The 26999-nt window shown below is 40.9% G+C and overlaps 1 protein-coding gene across 1 annotated transcript in view; it reads right to left on the bottom strand.

Moving 5' to 3' along the window:
- Positions 1-26999, bottom strand: part of ZCCHC24 (zinc finger CCHC-type containing 24) — a 212165-nt gene that overhangs the window by 145190 nt on the left and 39976 nt on the right. The window contains exon 2 of the mRNA XM_073686015.1: positions 20329-20529. Within this exon, the coding sequence (XP_073542116.1) occupies positions 20329-20529 (201 nt within the window). The remainder of the gene's footprint in view (positions 1-20328; positions 20530-26999) is intronic.

Genomic DNA, 26999 nt, shown 5'->3' with positions numbered 1-26999 from the left:
AAACTTTTGCATTGGCCAATTTTCCTTTTTGTAATTTTTAAAATGTAAAAGATGAAAATATATATATTTGTTTGCCTAAAATACAAAAGGAAATGTGACATCTTTATCTTAGGTCTTTTAGAGATCACTTCATCTTCAGCTTACTTAACTGTTCACAAAAACAGTAATTTTGACCAGGGGTGCCCAAACTCTTATATGGCAGTGTATGTACACTTGAAGCAGTCAAAAAGACATTTTCTAGTGGAAACAAATTCAGGAAATGTTCCTTCTTTGGAAGTTTTTTGGAAGAGTTTTCCTTGAACCATTTTTTTGCAGCCTTCTGATAGGAAAGTGCCTAGTTTGGAGCCGCTTTAAAGGGAATCTGTCACGTCCTTTATTGCTATTAAATTGCCCCCAGTGTCTTGTTAGTGATGCACATTGCATCACTAACATGTTTATCTCAAGCAAAACGTCCTTGTATTTAGGTCACAAATCATTTTTTACACTTTGATAAGTTCCCCACATACCTCCGGATTCAGTCATATGGTTGGGCGGCTCTAACTTTTCAGTCACAGTCAATCAACTGTGTTTTGAAATTCTCCCCGCCCATCCCATTAGCATTCCTTCCTGTCACTGCTCTCTACCTCCCCGCAATCCCCCAACAGATAGTGTGCTTGCGCAATGATGCTCAGCTTTTCAGACATGCCCACTGAATCTGGGAGTATGTCCCCGCTTTCTTATATTATGTGCGCATGCTCCAGAGCCGCTGAGCGGGAAGACAGGCGCGCATAGCGTGCACGCTCACAAACTGTCATGTGACCACTTATGCTCAGCATTTGCGAGCCTGGAAAGCTGAGTGTCATTGCGCAAGCACGGGATCTCCTAGGACATTGCAGTGACATTGGGAGCAGTGACAGGAAGGAATGCGAATACGATGGGCGTGGAGAATTTCGAAACAAATTTGATTGACCGTGACTGAAAAGTTAGAGCTGCCCACCCCTATGACTGAATCTAAAAGGCATGTGGGGCACTCATCAAAGTTTAAAAAGTGATTTTTGCGCTAAATACAAAGATGTTTTGCTTGAGATAAACATGTTAGTCATGCATTGTGCATCACTAACAAGACACTGAGGGCAGTTTAATAGCAATTAGGGATGTGACATGTTCTCTTTAAAATATGTACCGTATTTTTCGGACTATAAGACGCACTTTTTTTCCTCCAAATTTTGGGGGTAAAGGGGGTGCGTCTTATAGTCCAAATGTACCCATTATAATCATAGTGCTCACTGTTTTGTGGTGTGGGAGCGGAGGCGGCAGCGGCATTGGAGGTGGCAGCGGCTGGGGCATCGGAGACGGCTGGGGCAGCGATGCAGCAGGGTTACACAGCAAGGAGCGGCGGCAGCAGCATGTCTATGAGCGCCGCCATGAATTCACTATGGCCGTGCTAGACAGGAGGAAGTGGGCGGTCTCCAGTCCACATCACATACTGCAGTGACGTTACAATTAAGCAAACTCCAGCCTGGCTTTTTTATGTCTCGGGGTAAGAAGTGGGGTCTTCCTGGGTATCCTACCATACAGTCCCTTTTCATTCAGACACCGACGGATAGTACGGGTTGACACTGTTGTACCCTCGGACTGCAGGGCAGCTTGAACTTGTTTGGATGTTAGTCGAGGTTCTTTATCCACCATCCGCACAATCTTGCGTTGAAATCTCTCGTCAATTTTTCTTTTCCGTCCACATCTAGGGAGGTTAGCCACAGTGCCATGGGCTTTAAACTTCTTGATGACACTGCGCACGGAAGACACAGGAACATTCAGGTCTTTGGAGATGGACTTGCAGCCTTGAGATTGCTCATGCTTCCTCACAATTTGATTTCTCAAGTCCTCAGACAGTTCTTTGGTCTTCTTTCTTTTCTCCATGCTCAATGTGGTACACACAAGGACACAGGTTGAGTCAACTTTAATCCATGTTAACTGGCTGCAAGTGTGATTTAGTTATTACCAACACCTGTTAGGTGCCACAGGTAAGTTACAGGTGCTGTTAATTACACGAATTAGAGAAGCATCACATGATTTTTCAAAGGGTGCCAATACTTTTGTCCACCCCCTTTTTTAGGTTTGGTGTGGAATTATATCCAATTTGGCTTTAGGGCAAATTGTGTTTTTGTGTTTTTTTAATTGAAGACAAATTAAATGAAGAGAATAATACCCAAGAATTTGTGATTGCAATAATTTTCAGGAAGAAACTGAGTATTATCTGACAGAATTGCAGGGGTGCCAATACTTTTGGCCAGCACTGTAACTCATTAGGTGGCAAATACTCTCATAGCTAATCTCTCTACAACGGATAGGTGAAATAAAAAAAAAATGTTAGTGCGCTCTGCAGCCACTATTATATTGTGTCCTCTTTAAGAAAGAGGTCCTCTTTAAAAAGAATCATTTAGGTGTGTAGAGAGCATTTTAAACTTGCAGGTGCTTCACAGAATTTTAATAATACTGGCAAAAATATTTTAATACTGGGGAAAAAAAATATTTTCTACTAAGATGTTGCTTCAGTCCCAAATTTTACATTTTCACAAGAAATAATAGGAAAAAAAGGACCCCATAATTTGTTATACAATTTCTCCTAGTATGCCAATACATATGTGGTCGGATACTACTTTTTGGGCACACGGCAACGGCATGGCTCAGAAGGGAAGGATCATTATTTGTCTTTTGGATTACATGCTAAAAACTCTTTAAAAAATATAGATATATATTTTTTGCACTACCAGAGTTGTAACTCTTCTAACTTTCTATTCACAAAGCTGTAGGAGGGTTGGTTTTTTGAAGGATGAGTTGAAGTTTTCATTAGTACCATTTTTGGGTACATTTTTTGATAGCTTTCTATTCAGATTTTTGAGCGGCAGAATGAATAAAAAACATGAATTCACAAATTGTTTTTTTTTATTTTATTTACGCCATTCACTGTGGGATAAAAGTGATAAAATTGCTTTACTCTTTGACTCAGTACGATTACAGTGATACCAGATCAATATAGTTTTTTTATCTTTTGCTACTTTTGCACCCTTTTACAAAAAACAATTTGTTCTGGCATCGCCATATTCAGAAATCTATAATGTTTTACTTTTCGGTCCACAGAGTCATGAGAAGACTTATTTTTTGCGAACCAAAATTACTTTTCCAGTTTTATCATTTCAAACAAAGACAAGATCACGTTTTATTCTACTTTTGTGGTGCGGTATTATGAAAAATAAGCTTATTTGCCGTGGTTTGTATTTATTTTTTTATGGTGTTCACTGAATGCAGGGATACCAAATTTTTTTAATTTTTTACCTTATCTTTCACAGAAAAATACATTTTTAATGGCAAAGTATTTTTCTGTGATTTTTTTTATATACTTTATTTTGTGTTTTTTACATTTTCATTCATTTAAATTTTTTTTCTTTTACTTAGTCCCTTTTTTGGATTTGAACACTCAATAATATGTATGGAGACGCTGGGGTCTCCCTAGGCAGAATACTACTCAGACAACACAGGGTGAGGGTAAAACAGTGTGGGAATACTTTATTGAGCCACCAAACAGACAATAACATATAGAACAGTCACAGCAAAATACCCAAGATGGCACAAAATTACAGAGCCTCTCCCTTCCGCTGGCCCGCCAGGAATAGAGCAGCTGCGATTCCGGGGATTTCAGGGCTGACTACCCCCACCAGTGGCACTCCGCTTTTGGCGGGCACCCACAGAAAAGGGGTAACAACAAGCTTAGGAAGCTGACAGTCCATTAAGGCACGTGTCCAGGTGACCGGATGGTCCCAGGCTGGCCTCTCCAAACGTCTCCATGGGGCCAGGCGACCGAATGGTCCCAAGGTGGCTTCTCCGAATGACTTCATGGGACCAGGCAACCGGATGGTCCCAATCTGGCTTCTCCGAATGTTCCCATGCAGCCAGGTGACCAGAGGGTCATAATTCTGACTTCCCCAAACGTCTCCATGGGGCCAGGCAACCGAATAGTCCCAACCTGGCTTCCCCAAACGTATCCATGGGTTCCACTGATGGTCAATGGGGCAGATCTGTGTTCTTCCAGTGGGGCACATGGTTCCCTAAGCTGACATCCTGTACAGTCAAATCTGTGTCCCTCTTGATGGAGCCATGTGTCCAGGTTGCGGTTCTGAAGAGTCTTTCTTGGCTGTGATTTTGTAAAAGTGCCTCTCACAAGGATAGGGGTCCTTTTTATATCCACATCTGTGGTTAATGTCATCATCCACAGGTCAGGGGAGAAGTGGGATGAGTTTAACTCTCAATGTTTGAGCATTTAAATGATCTGCATAGTTTGTCCTTCTCTGTTTTACAGATCAACAAGCCACAGGACCCACACAATAATAAATTATCATATTTAGCAAACATCCATTGTTCAATGACCCCGCTTCCCTGTCTTGCAGACCTAGCAAACAATAAGTTTCAGTAAATATCAACTCAAGTGTCAACATTCAAACTTATACAAACTTGACCAACCAAACAAAAAACACATACATTCAAAAGTCAACATTAAGATAATAGCGTATGTATCCTGGCCTACTGAATTTACATCTGGATAATTAAGATTAAATGCAGTGTTGTCACACTCTGATTGCCGTTTTGCAGGGAATTAGACCTGTCAGTGTTACACAGGCAGGGGACCTATTAAACCTTGCTTATGGCAGAGCCTAACAGGTCACTCTACCTGGCACATCCTTCATCATTATTTGACCTCCAGTTGCCATAAAAATGTCTCCTGGCCTACTGAATTTACGTCTGGATAATTAAGATTAAATGCTGTGTTGTCACACTCTGATTGCCGTTTTGCAGGGAATTAGACCTGTCAGTGTTACACAGGCAGGGGGCCTATTAAACCTTGCTTATGGCAGAGCTTAACAGGTCACCCTACCTGGCAAACCCTTCCTCATTATTTGACCTCCAGTTGCCATGAAAATCATCTACACCCTGCGATCACAGCAAGGGGGTGCTGATGGGGTCAAAGAGAGAGCCCCCTTCTCCTCACAATCATCTAAATGTTGCAGTCCCTTTTGACGTGGCCTCTAGACGGTTAAACAGCCAAGTACTGGCACCGAGCCTGGCTTATATTAAAGGAGATTGACTGCCAGTCAATATGATCTCCCAGCAATGATTGTACAGGCACAGGTCCTGCGCCCACTTGAGCACCATGATGTACTTGAACATCAATTTTCAGGACACCTTCACCATTATGACGTATAAATAACTCAAATGTTGGGAAGGGGTTAAACAATTAAACAAAATAGCACTCAGATGACACACGGATGGCATTCAAGTGCTATCTATTTGTTACACATTCACTGGAATGGGTGCGACTGATCTGCAAATCGGATCAAAAATACATTTTTTTTTTTTTCTCCAGAAAATTGTTCTGCAAAGTATGGATATGTGAACATGCCCATAGACTATAATACATACGTGTTATATCCATGAAAACATGAATAGATCATGTACATGAAACATGAAAATGTGAATGGGGCCATACTGTAAAAGCAGTGAGACTAGAGAGCTTTCTGCTGACTCCTTAAAGCACATCAAGACGAGTCTTGATGCCTTTTTGTTTTTATAGATACAAGGATTTAGGTTCTTTTTGCCTGATTTTGGATCAACGCTAAAGGATAATAGGTTGCACTGAATAGAATTGTACTTTCTTACAGGGCTTATTCGACAATAAAAAAACATTTTTCTTTGGGGGAAGGCATAGATGGTGTTAAAATCATAAACTGAAGCAGATTCACTCTCCAGAGCCCCTGTAAATCCAGGAAGGGCTGCTCCAGAGATCTGCACTAACTCCGGAAGGAATGTCTGCTCCATTTGGAACTCACTGTGATTGGCTGCAGTGGTCAGGTGATTTGAAGAGAACATAATTGGATGCTTCTCTCATGACACCCTCTTCTAGTCAGCTGACCTCTGTAGTCATTTACAGGCTGCAGTGGTCCTGCGACTTCCAAAAGGAGCATTCATTGCTTACATAATTGTTGGTAAAAAAAATTGTCTTTATGTTAACACATGAGAAATGAAAGTATATATTGCCTTCAAAGCATTGCAGGAGAATGTTCACAAGTGGTTTTTCCTTACAGATTTCCAGAATGGAATTGAGATTTTAGCTCTTTGAAAAATGTGCTATATTTTTTAAAATAGCAGTTAATATCAGTTCAAATACACCACGTCTAAATACATGCAATGTATTACAAATGTATAGAGAACTAATTCATAAGACCTGGTCCAACAGTCACATCAGTATAACAGCCGCCAAACGGGAGCCTTGACATTGCCTTCTCCCTGCTGGGATCCTCAACGTTTCTTCTTATTTGTAAGAACTGCATTCAGAATGTGTCAATGAATATGTTCACACGGTGTCATCATTTTTATAGTAAATGGCATAAGGAGATGGATATTAACTGCTGACATGTTACACTGTTCCATGCTGTAAACAAGCCTTACAAATCTGAACATAAGTTAGCTTGTATTTTTTGCATTTCAGCTGCGGATTATCATTACGGAAAAATACGCAGCATGTCCATTAATTTTGAGGACACGCAGCATAATCGCCGCCATTGACTTGCATTGAAACACATATTATCCGTGACAGTACATTTGCACACACGGATAATATGCGTTTCTATGTGCGGATGGTACCCGGGTTTGGAGAAGAGGAGACTCTCCACCAGACCCGGGTACCATAGTACCTGTAAAAAAAAGAATTTAAAATAAAAAATAAAGATTATACTTACCTTCTGATGGCCCCCGGCCTCCTCAGCCATGCGTCCGGTCTGTTGTATGGGTCTCGGTGGTGTGAGGTCCAGACATGACGTCATTTGAGTCATGTGACAGGTCACGCGACTGCCGACGTCAGCGGTCGCGTGACCTGTCACATGACTCAATGACGTCACCGCAGGTCCTTTCCCACCAACGCGACCCATACAAAACACCGGACGCATCGGAAGGTAAGTATAATCTTTATTTTTTACCATTTTTATTCTTTTTTTTTAACTATTACTTGATCACACTATATAAATCCATGCTGGTTGCGTGGATTTATATAGTGTGACCAAGTTGTCAAGCACTTTTCCAAGTGATGCTAAAATCGCTTGGAAAAGCGCTTGATAACTCGCATGAAGAAATGCATGCAAGAACGCTTGACAAACGCTTCTACCTGGCAGGAAAAACGCATGTAAAAGCCGCATGCCTTTTTCCTGCCAGGGAGAAGCGGAAAAAATATGCAGCATTTCTGCATCGTGGGCACTTAGCCTTCTACAACACTGCCACTTCCAGTTCTGTTCCACTAATCACCAGTAAATAGTCAGCTCAAAAACTTGTACAAGACATATCGTATATCACCACTGCTGTTTAAGTCACTGTTAGTATTTGTACCGTTACATAGAGACATATATTTTTCAACACTGTATACATGTATCAAAATTTGCATAATTTGCACCAAATCTTTAATGTATTCAAATCAACTCGGCCACTCCATATTTATAAAAGGTTGCACCGTCAGGATAAATTTGGAGCAAATTACACCAACACAACTTTTAAAGCATGTTTTGTACAGTTTTCAATGTTAGAACAGTGCACAAGACCAATGTCTCAAATGTTGCAAGTTATTCTTGATTTTATTTGCACTAATTGCAACTTTTGAAACATGGTAATTGGTACAATTTTAAATTTGAAAAAATAAAGATGGATTAAAATGTGTCAATGTTGCATGGCAATGTTTAATTTTGCACAAACTGCAAGTTAAAAATTATGATTGCAGCATAAATGTATTTGTTTTAGCCCTTTTTTATGACAGCTATGGCCTCTCTAGAATATGTGACTTTTTTGCAACTTTTATATAGAAAGGCATTCTTGAGTATGTCATACTTCATGTCAAAATGTTAACCATGGCCTCTTTTCTCGCAATTTTAATGTTTTGTTGTAGATACTAAAATAGATAAAAATGTCTCCCATTGCCTTGTGACATCTGTTTCTGTCTCCAATAGAGATCAAAATCTAGTTTCTCTATATAAAACACAGACACTATACACTCAATATCAGCATCAAATTACCTGCTTGAAATATGGAGGAAAACTGAAATAAAAGGTGTTAAACCTACACAAGAATCAAAAGATCACACAGCTCCATACATTCAAAACTGTTACAACCATGCTAAATACTGTACCTATATGTGTCTTAATACTCATCAGACAGTGCAACCATATTGTGTCCGGCCATGGGCAACAAAGCTGTTTTTAAGTGGTCAGGTCTTACAGAGAGAGATATTACCAATAAAGGACTATAGGTTCCATGATTTCTCTCCCTCTCACAGTTTTTGCCTCTACATGTGTCTCTCTTAAAAAGTATAAGTTAGTGCTGTAATTACTCCCATTCTTCACACTCGGTACACTCAAGACATTTCATTGCTGATGACTGATACTGCACAATCTGCTGTTTGCTGCCCAGCATGTGAAACATAATCCTCCTGAACCAAAGAGCAGAGGAGATACCAAGCAGAGGGCAGAATGTGTGCCATCCAACATGTCCAAGGAGTGGAAGTTGGAAGATAATTACATGTTCAGAGTATGAGACATCAAGTAAGCAGAAGATATTCAGCGGGTGAAATAAGTATTGAACACGTGACTAATTTTCTAAGAAAATATATTTCTAAAGTGCTATTGACATAAAATTCTCACCAGAGGTCGGTAACAACCCATCCAATCCACACAGGCAAAGAAATCAAACCATTTTTGTGCATAAATTCAGTTATGTGTAATTATGAGAAATGACACAGGAAAAACGTATTGAACACGCTTACTGAAAAGTATTTAATACTTCACACAAACGCCTTTGTTGGTAATGGTAATACTTCAAGACACCTTCTATATGGACAAACTAGTCACATGCATTGCTCAGGTGTGATTTTGGCCCATTCTTCCACACAAACACTCTACAAATCCGGAAGGTTCCGTGGACTCATTCTATGAACTCTGAACTCTAGTTCCTTCCATAAATTTTCTATTGTATTTCAGGTCAGATGATTGGTTGGGCCATTCTAGCAGCTTTATTTTTTTTGCCTGAAACCAGTTGAGAGTTTCCTTGGCTGTGTGTTTTGTAACATTGTCTTGCTGAAATACCCAGCCTAGTTTCATCTTCATCATCCTGGTATATGACAGCAGATTTTTATCAAGAATGTCTCGGTACAGTTGTCCATTCATCCTTCCTTAAAGGGAATCTGTCACCAGTTTGGAGTTATCAGACCTCTACTATGGGCATGCAGGGTATAGAAAAGTAAATCTATACATACCTGTATGGCCCATAGTAGAGGTTTGATTGCAGAGAAAAGCACTTTAATCAATTCTATTTTGTACAAGCGCCAAGCAATCCCCGCCTATGTGCTTATTATTCCCCCAAATCCCCGCCTACATGCTTAATTATCATAATCCCCCCCAACCTGCAAGTCACAGGGCCCTGTTATGTGCACTGTGCTCATTGACTTCCTGGGCATGCGCAATGCGCCGCTCACACAGAGCATGCTTTGCTTCATCCCGGCCTACTGCACTGCGCCGCAGGGTTCTATTGCGCAGGCGCCGGGGAGTCACTGTCACTTCCCAGCGCCTGCTCAATAGAACCCTGCAGGGTTCTGAGACCAATGCCATCAGTATGTTTCGCAACAATAAGGTTGCAAAAGTCTTGAGACAGACTACTGGTTTTACCCATCTTGAGATGTTTTTTGTGTAGCACCTTGGTAAGGAGACACCTTTTTATAGGTCACCAGTTGAACCAGTTGATATTATTTTTCATTAAGTGGCAGTATTGCTTTCTAATTACTGATAGATTTCAGCTGGTGCCATGACTTTCTATTGCTTTTTGCATCTCTCTTTCTTCATGTATTCAATACTTTTTCCCAATGTAATTTCTCATTATTACACATAACTGAATTTATGGACATCGATGGTTTGACTTGTTTGTGGAATGGATGGGCTGTTACCAACATCTGGTGATAATTTTGTCAATAGCACCTTTAGGAATATATTTACTTAGAAATTTGGTGACGTGTTCAATACTTATTTCACCCTCTGTATGCCATGGGGCATGATTATAATAATAATTCATTAGTAATTGATCATACTGCATTTAACCCCTTTTCAGTGTGGTCAGTAATAGTACGCACCACGTCGGAAAGGCCGGTTCAGCGGGGGCTCCGGCGCTGAGCGGGCGCTGAGCCAGCACTGAACCGGGCACATGTCAGCTGATTTATACAGCTGACATGTGCCTGCAACAGCCGCGGGTAGAATCGTGATCCACCTGCGGCTGTTAACTAGTTAAATGCCACTGTCAATCTCTGACAGCGGCATTTAACAGCGCCACGCCGGAAGTGCGTCACTTACCCCGCCCATCGGTGACCCCGTCACGTGATCGCGGGTCACTGATGGGTGGGCATGACAACCCTGGGTCTGCAGCAGACCCCAGTGGTTGTCATGTAAAAATTGCTATGACACAGGAGCATTTCTGCTACATACAGGTGATCTGCTCATCGCCTCTATGCAGCAGAGGTGATCGGACAGTTGCTGCTTCTAGTCTCCTACAGAGACTATAGAAGCAAGCAAGAAGTGTAAAAAAAATGTTTTTAAAAGTATAAAAAAATAAAAAAAATATAAAAGTTTAAATCACCCCCCTTTTGCCCCATTCAAAATAAAATAATAAAAAATAAACCCCACATACACATATTTGGTATCGCCGCGTTCAGAATTGCCCAATCTATCAATATAAAAGGAGAATTAATACAATCGGTAAACGGCGTAACGAGAAAAAAATTCCAAACGCAAGAATTACGTTTTTTTGGTCGCCGCAACATTGCAATAACAGGTGATAAAACATCCTATCTGCCCTAAAATGGTATAAATAAAAATGTCAGCCCGGCATGCAAAAAATAAGCCCAACCCGGCCCCAGATCCCGAAAAATGGAGCAAACTTTGGAATTTTTTTTCACCACTTAAATAAAAAAGAACCTATACATGTTTGATGTCTACGAACTCGTAATGACCTGGAGAATAATAAGGCTAAGTGCCCACGATGCAGAAATGCTGCATATTTTTTCCGCATCTCCCTGGCAGGAAAAACGCATGCGGATTTTACATGCATTTTTCCTGCCAGGTAGAAGCGTTTGTCAAGAGTTTTTGCATGCATTTCTGCATGCGGGTTATCAAGCTCTTTTCCAAGCGATTTTAGCATCACTTTGAAAAGTGCTTGACAACTTGGTCACACTATATAAATCCATGCAACCGGTATGGATTTATATAGCGTGACCAAGTAATAGTTAAAAAAAAAAGAATAAGAATGGTAAAAACGAAAGAAAAAAGATTATACTTACCTTCCGATGGCCCCCGGTCTTTTCTCCCTTGCGTTCGGTCTCTTGTACTGCTCGCGGTGGTGTGAAAGGACCTTTTAAGACGTCATTTTGTCATGTGACAGGTCACGCGACCGCCGACGTCGGCGGTCGCGTGACCTGTCACATGACGAAATGACGTCATGGAAGGTCCTTTTAGACCATCGTGAGCAGTACAAAACACCGGACACATCGCTGAGGAGATTGGGGGCCATCAGAAGGTAAGTATAATCTTTATTTTTATTTTAAATTCTTTTTTTTTAACAGGTTCTATGGTACCTGGGTCTGGAGGAGAGTCTCCTCTTCTCCAGACCCGGGTACCATCCGTACATAGAATCGCTTAATATCCACATGTGCACATGTAGTGATGCGGATATTAAACGATTCAATGCAAGTCAATGGCGGAAATTACGCTGTGTGTCCGCAAAATTAATGCACATGCTGCGCATTTTTCCGCAATGATAATCCGTAGCGGAAATTTCCGCAGCATGTGCACAGCACATGCAGATTATCATTGGGGACAATGGGGCACGTATTACCAAGCGTTTTTAAGCGTTTTCGCTGCGGAAATTCAGCGGCAAAAACGCTTGAAAAACGCATAGTGGGCACGCAGCCTAATTGTAGGTCAGGTTTAGCATTCAGTGAACGTGGAAAGAAAAAAAAAAAAAAACAACTGTGGAATTGCATTTTTTTTGCAATTTCACCGCACTTGGAATCCTTTTCCCGTTTTCCAGTACACGATATGGTAAAACTAGTGATGGCGTTTAAAAGTACAACTCCTCCCGCAAAAAATAAGCCCTCACACGGCCATATTTACCGAAAAATAAAAAAGGCTATGGCTCTGGGTAAAAGGGGAGCAAAAAAAGAAAACTCATCATAATGTTGAGACAGAGACCCTGATTCAGGCATGTATCACTTACTGGGCTGCTTGCTGCAGTTTTGATAAAATCACTCTTTTATCAGCAGGAAATTATCATTAGTTGACTAGTGACCACCGCCACTGACTAGTAGCTTTATGCCTACACGGTGTATACACAGAAAGCTGCCAATCAGTGATGTGGGCGCGGTAATACAGGGCTCAGCATTTAGGGAACTGCTAGATCTGCAGGAGAGAAAACAGATATTTTATCAAAAATGCAGCAAGTAGCCCAGTAAATAACATTTCACTGGAAGTATTTCTTTCTTGATACTAGCTGCTCTCAGACATGATAGCAAAATTCTGGTGACAGACTCCCATTAAACACAATTTTAACAACTCTAATTCTTAAGTGAGAAAAGGTCAAACTTATGTCATCTATGTTAACTGATATGGTGCAGCTTTACTTCACAATCCTAAAATTAATAAACATGTCCTTTCTCGTAAATCTCTAATGTCCTTACATAAGATCGTGACTCTTGGGGGTGTAATAAAATCATATTGCTATTTATTCAATTTCCTAATGCAATTAATTGAAATGGCTACTAAAGGTGAGAATTTAATTTAAAAATCATATTTGAAAAGCACTTGAGTATCCATAGAGGGCTTTTATTGCAGTATTTGATATTTTCTGGAAGTAGAAGGTGTCTGAAGAGGGCAACATTTCCCATTTTTCTTTGGGCTACATGAAAACTAGAGCGAGTCCTTCTCTGTTTGCTACAGTTGGCTACAAATCAGTTCAGCTATATTTATAGTTAAAGCCTCTTTTTGCTCCTAATCCTTAGAAAGGGAACAGTAAGTAAACCTGAAAACAGAAGATAATGCAGCCTGGATACTTTCTTAGCTAATTTAGAAAACAGTAAGGAGACTTTCTGGCAAATTTCTCATGTGATCTCTCCACAAATGAAAAGCTCATGAGGCTATCAGACATGCAGCTAGTTTCTGAGTATGTACACACAGGAGGGTAGGGTTACAGCTGTTCCCGGAATTCCTCTTGATTTCACTTTGGTAACCCAATCCAGCTGATACAAGGAGGGGGCGCTATTATTTTAGGAAGGTAAAGAGGGGGGTTGTAGAAACATATGGATTTTATTTGAAGTATCTTGAAAACTGAATGCTTCAATATTTTTTTGCAAGAGAAAAATGCTGGACTATGCAGATCGCTCTAGATTTAAAAGGGATAGGAGGCTACGGCAGAGTCAGTGGTACAAATAGCAGCCCTTTCAGCTAAGCGTATGGTATCAGGGGCCGTTTTGCCTCAATGTCCCTTTTATTTTGGTGCTTGGTCAACAGTGGATGAAAGACACGCCATTTAGATGCTTTGCTCTTTCTCATGGTTCATTACATTTTTTGTTTCTTGCTCTTAGAGGAGGGTCTTCTCTTCTTTTTACTGTTTGTTGATTTTATTTTTTGATGCTTTATGTTCATTATCAGTCATTGTGTATACTTATTTCTTCATCTGATGGTAAAAAGCAGGTTTGCACTGGATATTACTATTAATATTATCATGTCCTTGATACAGCTTTATAAGTATGGTGGTTACTGATGTTATTTTACAGTCAAAACTGTTCTTTTTTTCTGTGCCCATAGCAGCCCTGTGACCACAATGCTTACATGAAGAAAGCACAAGCTTCTAGTTGAGATGTTTACCGTACATGTCATTTTATGTTTGCTTTTACTGCAAGTCACGACCGAGCCAGTGAAATGATGCTGCTATAATTATTAGCCTGATATTTGTCAGATAATGCGTTCTTTCTGGATGGACAATTCCACAAGGCGCCATTCACAGGTCCTTATACTGCGTAAGGATCCCATTTTGAAGGAGACATCTGCGAAGAATTACATGTTCGCCCATATATACAGTGGCTTGCAAAAGTAATCACCCACTTAGCAGTTTTAGTGCTTTGCTAACTCACAACCTGGAATTTCACTGTTTTTTTGAGGGTTTGCATCAGTTCATGTAAAGGACATGCCTACAACTGTGAACATTTGGTTTTCTGTTTATTGTGAAGCAAACAATAAAAAGGACAAAATAACTGAAAACTTCAGTGTGCATAACTATTCACCCACCTAAAGTCACATGAGGACCGCCCCAGGAAAGGAAGACCAAGAGTCACCTCTGCTTCTGAGGATAAGTTTATCCGAGTCATCAGCCTCAGAAATCGCAGGTTAAAGTACTTTGTAGAGCCTCCTTTTGCAGTAATTACCGCTGCAAGTCTCAGATTCTCAATTGGATTAAGGTCTGGGCTTTGACTAGACCATTCCAAAACATTTAGATATTTCGCCTTAAACGACTCGAATGTTGCTTGGGGTCATTGTCTTTTTGGAAGGTGAACCTCCCATCCCAGTCTCAAATCACAGACAGACTGAAAACAGGGTTTGCTCAAGAATATCCCTGTATTTTGCACCATCCATCTTGAGCTTGATTCAGACCATTTTCCCTGTCCCTGCTGCCAAACAACATCCCCATAGCATGATGCTGACTACAGCACCTTCCTCCATACATTTGGGGAGTCTCCCACATGTCTTTTGGCAAACTTCAAACTTACAATTTGTTTGTGTAAGTAAAGGCTTTTTTCTGCCCACTCTTCCATAAAAGCCACCTCTATGGAGTGTACAGCTTATTGTGGTCGTATGGACAGATACCCCATTCTCTGCTTGGGAACTCAGCAGTTGTTCAGACCTTTTTTCTCTGCTGCCTCTCTGATTAGTCTTCCTTTCCCAGGTTGAGAGTTTTGTTGGGTGGTGCTCTCTTAACAGGTTTGTTGTGATACCATGTTCTTTCCATTTGATGATAATGGATTTGATGGTGCTCTGGGGGATCATCTCAACAACCTTGTCCCTGACTTGTTTGGAGATCTCCTTGGTCTTCATGGTGTTGTTTGGTTAGTGGTGCCTCTTGCTTAATGGAGTTACAGCCTCTGTTGCCTTTCAGAAAAGGTGTGTATATGACAGACCATGTGACACTTAGATTGCACACAGGGGGACTTCCTTTCACTAACCATGTGACTTTTGAAGATAATTGCTTGCACCAGAAACTTTTAGGGGCTTCATATCAGAAGGGGTGAATACATGAGCACATGCCAATTTCTAATTGTTTGATCCCAAGAATTTATTTTATGCCTATATTTTTCTCACCTCACTTCACCAACTTAGACTATTTAGTGCTGATGCATCACACACAAATCGGACTACACAAATATTCAAACACAGGTTGTAATATAATAAAATAGGTAAAAAGCCAAGGGGGGGGGGTGAATACTTTCGCAAGCCACTGACCTTCTTGAAATGACAAAGATATCACAATGCAGAAAGATATGACAATGAAGAAGAGCCCAAGGGTGCATTTACACTGCATGATTATGGGGAATGAGAATTTCTACGAATGCTTGTTTCTTGATAATTGGACAGTGTAAACAGGCTGCTGATCCTCCGACAAATGAGCAAAATGCGCGTTCGTACGGTGAAATGATGTTTTGGCTTGCTTGAAAAATCATAGTTCTCAGCAGCACAAGAGAGAACAATGATATTTATGCGCTCCAAACAATTTATTACTGATCGGTCTGTGTGCATCATAAACACGATCCACCTGCCTAAACAGGCTACTAAACAACTGCCTATCAGCAAACAAGAAAAGCATCTGCCAATGGAAACATGCCCCATCTTATTATCTAAGAATACAAATTACATTTCTTTTGTTGTGTTAAGAATTAACATTCTATGACATGATATCTTTACTATACTATAGGAATCATTCACCTTTATAGAATATATACTGTAGATTCAGCATTTAATGGTTACAATGATTATTTGTTTTAAAACAGCTAGCAGTTGATGAAAACCTGTAAACCAGTTTAACGTGCAATACACTGAATTTAGTGATTATTAAAGGAATTGTCCAGTACTTTTATATTGATGGCCCAGCCTTAGGATAGAGGGGGAGAGACATCTGGCACTGCCACTGTTCTGCTTTTCCCAGTGCTGGACAGATGTGGTCAGTTGCACAGTTGCCCAGCACTACTCTGTCAACTGTATAGTGGGCATAGCCAGATACCACATATCCGCCCTATATTGATTTGAATAGCGGCCGGATATGTAGTACCCGGCCGCAGCCACTATATAGTAGACGGAGCTGTGCAGCTCCACAACTGAGCACTTCCAGCCTATGGGATGTGCTCAGTTGCTGAGCTACACAGCTCCGTCAATGGTATAATGGCTGTAGCCGGGTACTGCACATTAGCCTACTATTAATTCGAATCTCCAGCCGCTGTTGAGACAAGGAACAGATGATTAGCAGGGGTGCGGAGTGTCGCAGCCCAACCGATCAGATATTGATGACCTATCCTAGGGATAGGCCATCAAGGTAAAAGTCCCAGACAACCCCTTTAACTAGTAATAGAGCAGACTCATATGGAACTACTGTATATTGTCAGCTATAATTTGCAAAGCCTGAGGTTCACAAGTGGCAAAAAATGTGATTAGTTGGTAATCAACATGGCTTGCTGGATAATATTAAGTTATGACTATAGTAATCAGCAGTTAAAAAAAATATGGATTTAAACGTCCGAACTTCAACCCAAAAAATTAAAAAGTGGATTTCTGCTCTATGCTTAAGTTTCATAGATGATATCTAAAATTGGTTGGACATGTTACTTAGATTTCTGCTATCTATTTTAATTACTATATACACTCATGTATAAGACAACTTTTTCAGCACATTTTTATGCTTAAAAAGCCCCCCTCAGCTTATACTTGAGTATATACTTACATTCCGGCTGTGGATGCTGGGATGGGGGGAAGAGCGGCAGCGGAGGAACAGGGCACAGACAGTAGCGGTAGCCAGCTGCTCAGCAATCCTGTGTGCCCGCTACTAAAGAGAATGAATATTCACTCCTCTCCACACCCATGGGAGTGGAGTGGAGTGAATATTCATGTTCTTTAATAGCGCACACTGTCAGTCGCAGCCGCCTGCTTCCTGTAGCGGCTCAGAGATCCTCTGTGCCCACTATTAGAGAGTATGAATATTCAGTCCTCCCCCCTCCCATGGGCGTGGAGAGGAGTGAATATTCATTCTCCTTAGTAGCGGATACACAAGATCGCTGAGCAGCAGCAGGAGCCGCGGCTGCGACTGTCAGTGTGAGCTATTAAAGAAAATTAATATTCACTCCTCTCTACGCCCATAGTCACGGCATGGAGAGGAGAGAATATCCCCGCAGCGCACCCCAGGGTCTGAGGGCGCAAGGCAGTGATGTCATGCGCTGCTCAGATACTGAGATGAGCTACTGGCAGAACAGGACGCAGCGCTGGAGCAAAGGGAAGAAAAGTGAATAGAATTGTTTATTTTTTTCATGTGTGCAGTATTGGGGGGCCATGCATAACAGGATAGGGGGGCCATGCATACCAGGATTGAGGATGAGGGGGTCATGCATACCAGGATTGGGGATGGGGGAGCCATGTATACCAGGATTGGTGATGAGGGAGCCATGGATACCAGGATTGGGGATGAGGTGAGGGAGCCATGGATGCCAGGATTAGGGATGAGGGGGCCATGTATACCAGGATGGGGAAATTTACCGGTAGCTGCTGCATTTCCCACCCTAGGCTTATACTCGAGTCAATGTTTTCCCAGTTTTTTGTGGTAAAATTAGGTGCCTCGGCTTATATTCGGGTCAGCTTATACTCGAGTATATACGGTACCCTGTTATTTAGAAAGTACATTTTAACTTACAGGGGTTGTCCTATAAAGAAAGGGTTTATTCTATTGACCACGGACCCCAACCTGTGGCTCGGGGGGCCCATGATGTGTGGCCTTGTGGTTATCTGACAGATTTTTGTATTAGCACCAGGGGAAACAAACAGCTATGAAGAGAAGGTCTCCAGATGGTGACTTTTGTGATTATCTCTGCACAGAAGAGCAGATCTGTATGCACCTATATTGGCCATGGGGTGTAGATGGGGTTGAGCAGATATCTATGGAAGCTGGATAAAGGACAATAGTGCCAGTTGAAGCTTGATGCAATAGTGTAGTGGTGAGTGTGCTTTATGTGAGAATACCGAATAAGGTAAAGTGGGCACCCCTGGATGTAAGTGTGTTGCCTATAAGGTATGGGGTCACAAGGACTTGGTGTGCCTTCTGTAGGGAGGCTTTGGCAGCCATTATACTAGTAATAGTGGGCACCGGGTGTCAATATAATAGGGGGGCATAGGATGTGGCTTGCGGCTATCTCTCAGAGCTGAATGAGGCTCTCAAGGTTCAAAAAGTTGGAGACCATTACCACAATGCTGCAGCTAGGTGTTAAATCTGTAATTGCTAGAGGCCCCCACCAATTCCAGTAATGGGCAACCTAAGGTCCCCTATTTGAATCGAGCTGGGTACGTGTGCAACAACTGCTTCATTTACTTCTATGGGACTGACAGAATGGCTATCTCCTGCAGTTCTATAGAAATTAAAGGAGAAGTTGTCATGTATGCACACTGCTGAATTGACACGGGGAACTTTGGTACCCTCATTCTTTGGATCGTTGAGAGTACCAGCAACCATACATTTATCACCTGCCCCATTGATAACGAGTGTTGCTTATGAGACAAACCCCTTTAGCCCCATTTGCGACCTATGACGTATAGGTACGTCATAAGTCACCTCACCCTCTTTGATGTGTGCTCCTGTGCTAAGCCGGCATCTTTTCAGGCATATGACAGCTGATCTGCTCCTAACAGCCAGGGGTGGAATCGCGATCCATCTGCGACTGTTAATATGTTAATTGCCGCTGTCCATCACTGACAGCGGCATTTAACATGCCCGTGCTGGAAGCAGGTCATTAACTCCGCCCATTGGTGCACATGCCACATGATCGCGTGGAGCTGATGGGTTGACATGACAATCTGGGGTCTGCAGAAGACCCCCATGCCTGTCATTGCCGATCTGATAAGAGCGCCGCCCAGTGGCCGGCGTTCATAGCAGATGATTATTTCTGCTACACATAGCAGTGCTGGAGCCTGTAGCACAAGTGATCAAAAGATCGCAGTTTCAAGTCTCCTATGGAGACTATTGAAGCAAGTAAAAAGTGTAAAAAAAAATGTTTTTAAAAATAATATAAAATTTTTTTAAAAAATATAAAAGTTCAAATCACCCCCCTTTTGCCCCATTAAAAATAAAACAATAAAAAAATACACATATTTAATATCGCTGAGTTCAGAAACGCTCGATCTATCAAAATATAAAAATAATTAATCCAATCAGTAAACAGTGGAATGAGAAAAAAAATCAAAACGCCAAAATTATGTTTTTTTTGGTCACTGCAACATTGCAATAAAATGCAATAGCGGGCGATCAAAACATTATATCTACCCCAAAGTGGTATCAATAAAAACGTTAGCTTGGCGAGCAAGAAATAAGACCCCACCTGGCCCTAGATCCCGAAAAATGGAGACGCTACGGGTCTCAGAAAATAGCGGGGTTTTTTTTACAAACTTTGGATTTTTTTTTCACCACTTAAATAAAAAATAATCTATACAAGTTTGGTATCTGGAAACTTGTAATGACCTGGAGAATATTATTGTCAGGTCAGTTTTTGCATTTAGTGAGCATGGTTAAAAAAAAAAAAAAAAAAAAAGAAATTGAGGAATTGCACTTTTCTTTGCAATTTCACCGAAGTTGGATTTTTTTTTCCTGTTTTCCAGTACACGATATGGTAAAATCAACGGTGTCGTTCAAAAGTACAACTTGTCCCGCAAAAAACAAGCCCTCACATGACCATTTTGACGGGAAAAAAAAAGTTATGGCTCTGGGAAGAAGGGGAGCAGAAAACGAAAACACAAAAAAATGGAAAATCCAAAGTGGTAAAGGGATTAAAAATCTCCAGAAAAAAACTGATACGCTGTGTTATGCTTAGTGTTAGTGGAATGATCCTTTACCTTAGAATATGATGTCTTTTGTAACCCAACTACTCTTGACAATAATATCCAAAATGTGCAATCCACCTTATAGGAAAGTGTAAATGTCTGTTACCTGTGGACAGTCCTTAATGTAATGACCCTTGTTGAAGCAGAGATGACACAAGTAGTTTGGAGGGGGCCTCTTGCTGGGTTTCCTGTTCTCCGAGGTGAGTGAAATCTCTGAGAAGTGTTCAGTTAGAGAGCTCAGACCATCCACAATGTTGTTCAGAGATCCATAAGGAGATGCGTTTTTGTAAAGGCTATTGCCCAGGGCCTGTGGAGACATACAAAATAGTCTGATGATACAAGTGTGTGCAAACTTTTAGTGAATTAAAAAAAAAATCTCTTTATTTACATCATCACCTTAGCCGACCCCAATACACTAACCAGGCATGGGATTCATAAAGCTAGATATGGCCTTTGGAGCCAGGGAAACAGTGCCCTGTGAGAGTTTGAGAGCTTACTCCATGACTTCCAGCCATTTCGACGTTTAACATTTTTATCACTTGTAAGTGTGTCCTCCCTTTAACACAAATATTCCCCGAACGCTGTTTGCAGAATATGGTTTCTTTCCAGGTTACAGTCTGATCTAATTGTAGCTGATAATAAAATTCCATGAAGTCACTCCGTACATCACTATGTAGTATCCCTGGGAATAACTAATGAGCAGAAAGCTGAGCTACAGTTTTCCAAGGCTGAAAACTCTGATGAACCCGCCCTGTGTTTGGCAAATAAAGCAGATTAGGGCGAGGGGGCTAGAGAATGAAACACGACCAGACAATTGGCAGAACATTGCAAAATGATTCAGTTGCACTGAAATACAAAGTGCAGCTTATGTCCTGTAATGTGTTTTATGCAGGTTTTCACATCCCTGCTCTATCAGCCTTATGGCAGAAGACACCACAGTTATGTCTTGTACAGTGGTGACATTCACTCCAGCATGTAATTCTGACACCAACATTCTCCAAACATTAAACAGGCGAACAATAAGTCTATTTGAACAGGACTGTGTATGTCAAAATTCTAAAGTCGCTGCAGGTTACACTGGATCAGATCACGGATATTTGGATATTGTCTCTGTGACTTGACCTGATTACAAGCCAGGAACATGTTACGGAGCACCTAAATACATAGCCTCATGTATGTATGAAGAGGAAAAAGAGGAGACGTTAGGCTTCACGAGGAGACCTTACAATAACACTGCAGACCTATCTTTTGCGATGGATTCATACAGGGGCTCAGCTAGTTCTGAAATAGTCTAGGACGCCTGAATGCAACTGCATCTATTTAAAGCCCAATTTGAGATTCCAGTTTCCCATTCACTGCTCTGCACAAACAAGCAGAATAGTGTGGCCTCCTACTAGAAGTCCTAGGAATACATTCTTTTAATTAAAGAGGACTACAAATTGGTCAGTGGTCTTTTATAAGTGACTCTCTTCCTATTCTAATGATAGAAGATATTAATTTAAAGGGAACTTAACATGTCCCCAAATTGCAGATAACTTGCAGAGATAGGGTTAATCTTCAGGAAAACAATTATACAATGCTGTCTGGCAGTCTTACTGACAGCACGGCTATGGAAAAAATGAACTTTATTCCTCCTGGGAGCCGCCGGCTTTCAGTCCTGCAGGTGTGCCCAGAGCGGGTATAGTGACTGCTCAGTACAGAGTGAGCGGCAGTTGTAAGCACAATCAAAGTGCTGGGGCGTGCTTATAGCCGCGGCTCACAGTATAGCGAGCAGTGACTCTACCCACTCTGGGCACGCCTGCAGGACTGAAAGCCGGAGGCTGCCAGGGGGTATAAAGTTAATTTTCTCCCAGTCGCTGCACTGACAGTAAGGCAGCCATGCAGCATTGTTGGGGACATGACAGGTTCCCTCTAATGATACAGGTGGCTTTGAATAATATGGGCGGTTAGATATGTTTCTAGATCTGTTTCTATCACGATTCTATTACTGAGAAAGCAAAAGAGACATTAATTCAGAGGCATCCACCACCTTGGGGCCTGCATCTTTCAGTATTCTCAAGTGCTTTCTAGGCATTCCGAGCAGTCAGAGTGTTCAGAGCACCGATACCCCACCTGACTATGCAGCTAACAGGAAGAAACCATGTGGTAGAGCATTCAGGTTTTTACTAATTTAAAATACAACATACCAGAACCTTGTTCTCTCCAACATCAGACATCAGAGGTGCGGTCTGACAACAATTAGCTATAAGCAGATTAATGTATTTACAGGGGCATCTCTGGGGTATTGTCAAGAGGAAGATGAGAGACACCAGACCCAACAATGCAGATGAGCTGAAGGCTGCCATCAAAGCAACCTGGGCTTCCATAACACCTCAGCAGTGCCACAGGCTGATCGCCTCCATGCCACGCCGCATTGATGCAGTAATTGATGCAAAAGGAGCCCTGGCCAAGTATTGAGTGCATTTACTGAACATACATTTCAGTAGGCCAACATTTCGAATTTTAAAATAATTTTTCAAGCTGTTGTTATAAAGTATTCTAATTTACTGAGATAATGACTTTTGTGTTTTCATTGGCTGTAAGCCATAATCATCAACATTAACAGAAATAAACACTTGAAATAGATCGCTCTGTTTGTAATGACTTTATATGAGTTTCACTTTTTTCATTGAAGAACTGAAATAAATTAACTTTTTGATGATATTTGAATTTAGTGAGATGCACCTGCACATATACTTACAGTTATATGAAAAAGTTTGGGCACCCCTATTAATCTTAAGCTTAATGTTTTATAAAAATTGGTGTTTTTGCAACAGCTATTTCAGTTTGATATATGTAATAACTGTTGGACACAGTAATGTTTCTGCCTTGAAATGAGGTTTATTGTACTAACAGAAAATGTGCAATCTGCATTCAAACAAAATTTGACCGATGCATAAGTATGGGCACCTCACCAGACAAGTGACATTAATATTTAGTAGATCCTCCTTTTGCAAAAATAACAGCCTCTAGTCGCTTCCTGTAGCTTTTAATGATTTCCTGGATGAAGGTATTTTTGACCATTCCTCTTTACAAAACAATTCCAGTTCAGTTAAGTTTGATGGACAGCCCTCTTCAAATGATCCCACAGATGTTCAATGATATTCAGGTCTGGGGACTGGGATGGCCATTCCAGAACATTGTAATTGTTCCTCTGCATGAATGCCTGAGTAGATTTGGAGCAGTGTTTTGGATCATTGTCTTGCTGAAAGATCCATCCCCTGCGTAACTTCAACTTTGTCACTGATTCTTGAACATTATTGTCAAGAATCTGCTGATACTGAGTGGAATCCATGCGTCCCTCAACTTTAACAAGATTCCCGGCGCCGGCATTGGCCACACAGCCCCAAAGTATGATGGAACCTCCACCAAATTTTACTGTGGGTAGCAAGTGTTTTTCTTGGAATGCTGTGTTTTTTTGCCGCCATGCATAACGCCTTTTTGTATGACAAAACAACTCAATCTTGGTTCCATCAGTTCACAGGACCTTCTTCCAAAAAGAAATTGGCTTCTCCAAATGTGCTTTTGCATACCTCAGCCGACTCTGTTTGTGGCGTGCTTGCAGAAACGGCTTCTTTCGCATCACTCTCCCATACAGCATCTTGTGCAAAGTGCGTTGTATAGTTGACCGATGCACAGTGACACCATCTGCAGCAAGTTGATGCTGCAGCTCTCTGGAGGTGGTCTGAGGATTGTCCTTGACTGATCTCACCATTCTTCTTCGCTGCATTTCTGATGTTTTTCTTGGCCTGCCACTTCTGGCCTTAACAAGAACTGTCCCTGTGTTCTTCCATTTCCTTACTATGTTCCTCACAGTGGAAACTGACAGGTTAAATCTCTGAGACAGCTTTTTGTATCCTTCCCCTGAACAACTATGTTGAATAATCTTTGTTTTCAGATCATTTGACAGTTGTTTTGAGGAGCCCATGATGCCACTCTTCAGAGGAGATTCAAACAGGAGAACAACTTGCAAGTGGCCACTTTAAGTAGCTTTTCTCATGATTGCATACACCTGGCTATGAAGTTCAAAGCTCAATGAGGTTACAAAACCAAAAAAAGGGCTTTAGTAAGTCAGTAAAAAGTAGGTAGGAGTATTTAAAACAAGAAAATGATAAGGGTGCCCATACTTATGCACCTGTCAAATTTTGTTTGAATGCAGATTGCACATTTTCTGTTAGTACAATAAACCTCATTTCAAGGCAGAAACATTACTGTGTCCAACAGTTATTACATATATCAAACTGAAATAGCTGTTGCAAAAACACCAATTTTTATAAAACATTAAGCTTAAGATTAATAGGGGTGCCCAAACTTTTTCATATAACTGTAAATGCTTCTGATGGTGCTCCCCAAACACAGTTTTTGCCCAGGATGCTCAACCAATTCTAATTCTCCAAAGAATGAATGATTCCTGCAGACTTTGTATACTGTCGTCAAGCGGGTGGCAAGTCATAGAGGACGGTGATGTAGGGTAAGACTCAGTATTTTCCACCAGTTACATAGGGATAAACATTTGGAATCACGATAAAAGGACCGTGGAGAAACATTAACAAATGTTCTATGATTTAGTCCAGTGTTTAATTTGAATGTACGTTGTTGTATAATCGGATACATTTTTGGGGGATTTATAACCATGCTCTCATTTCATATCCAAAATTACTAAATATTCAAGATTTGTAACAGCTGTAACTGAAAAACAAATTCTATTTCCACCTTTCAAATAGGAAATTATTACTATTGTTTTTTTAATTATGTGATGCTACAGTTTTAATTAAAGCAAAATGAAAATAGACTAAATTGGCTTTGTAAAATGCACATAAATTAATATATAAATATCATACATTTTTACTATTCTAGTCAGTTTTTCAGATGCAGTGGTACACATTCCTAGACTGTAGCCTACTTTTTCAAATCCCAGACACAGGATGATACATTTCTATAGATGGAGAAACACTGGAGGATATTGGTATAGTTAAAGAGAATCTGTCACTAGGTATCAAAATAGGGGAAGAGACCTCAATTCTATTTCTTGGTCATTTTCTGGGCTTCTTGCTGTAGTTTTGATAAAACATTATCTGCTACTGCTCGACTAGTACTCTCATTAATTAGCTTCTCCAATGTAATCCATAACATGATTACAAATAATTTACTTTAGCTGCAGGGACATTATGCTAACAGTACATGGAATTTCAGAGATTTACCATGTTTGAGCAGAAGACCAATCAATAGAATAAAGGCTAGAATCTAATTCCAGACTACATGAATTAAAAAATCCTATGCCAACCGACTTGCCAAAAACACTGTCAGAGGTGTAGAAGCTTACTTCCTTCTCCCCAAAGGAATAAACAGGCATCACATCTTTGGGAAGCTGAGTTTAATTTCCCTAACCACATACAAGCCTGATTACTGCCACACCTCTTCTCAATCAAGAAATCACTTAATTAGAACCAGCCTGACCAAGTGAAGTAGACCAAAAGATCCTCATAAGCTAGACATCATGCTGTGATCCAAAGAAAATCAGGAACAAATGAAAAATAAAGTAATTGAGATCTATCAGTCTGGAAAAAGTTATAAAGCCGTTTCTAAAGCTTTGGGACTCAAGTTAACCACAGTGGGAGCAATTAAACAGAAATGGCAAAAACATGGAAAAGTGTTGAACCTTCCCACGAGTGTCCGGCCGACCAAAAGTAGCCCAAGAGCGCAACGACGACTCATCCAAGAGGTCACAAATACCGCACAACAATGTCCAAAGAACTGCAGGCCTCACTTGCCTCAGTTAAGGTCAGTGTTCATGACTCCACCATAAGAAAGAGACTGGGCAAAAACTGCTGCGCAAAAAGAACATAAAGGCTCGTCTCAGTTTTGCCAGGAAACATTTTGATGATCAACACAACTTTTGGGAGTATACTCTGTGAACTGACGAGACAAAAGTTTAACTTTTTGGAAAGTGTATATCCCATTATATCTGGCGTAGAAGTAACACAGCATTTCAGAAAAGCAACATCTTACCAAAAGTAAAATATGGTGGTGGTAATGTGATGGTCTGGGGCTGTTTTGCTGCTTCAGGACCTGGAAGACTTGCTGTGATAAATGGAACCATGAATTCTGCTGTCTACCAAAAATTCCTAAATGAGAATGTCCAGCCATCGGTTTGTGACCTCAAGCTGCAGCACACTTGGGTTATGCAGCAGGATAATGATCCAAAACACACCAGCAAGTCCAACTCTGAATGGCTTAAGAAAAACAAAAATAAGACTTTGGAGTGGACTAGTTAAAGTCCTGACTTTAATTGAGAAGCTGTGGCATGACCCGAAAAAGGCGGATCATGCTCGGAAACCTTAATTGTGGCTGAATTACAACCATTTTGCAAAGATGAGTGGGCCAAAATTCCTCCAGAGCATTGTTAAAAAACTCATTGGCAGTTATCGCAAACGCTTGATTGCAGTGGTTGCTGCTAAGAGTGGCCCAATTAGTTATTAGGTTTAGGAGCAATCACTGTTTCACACAGGGCCCTGTAGGTTTGGATTTCTTTTTCCCGTAATAATAAAGACATTCATTTAAAAACTGCATTTTGTGTTTACGTGTGTTATCTTTGTCTGATATTTAAATTTGTTTTGTCATTTGAAACATTTAAGTTTGACAAACATGCAAAAAAATTAGAAATCAGAAAGGGGGCAAACACTCTTTCACACCACTGTTACTGTACCTACCCAAGTTTGAGACCCCTGGCTTAGAGCA

Source organism: Phyllobates terribilis, unplaced genomic scaffold, assembly GCF_046119375.1.
Source record: "Phyllobates terribilis strain yellow unplaced genomic scaffold, ASM4611937v1 Scaffold_5__5_contigs__length_657084704, whole genome shotgun sequence".
In the NCBI taxonomy this organism is placed as follows: domain Eukaryota; kingdom Metazoa; phylum Chordata; class Amphibia; order Anura; family Dendrobatidae; genus Phyllobates; species Phyllobates terribilis.
Note: the sequence above shows the minus strand (reverse complement) of the source record. Positions and strands in the feature narration are given on the sequence as shown.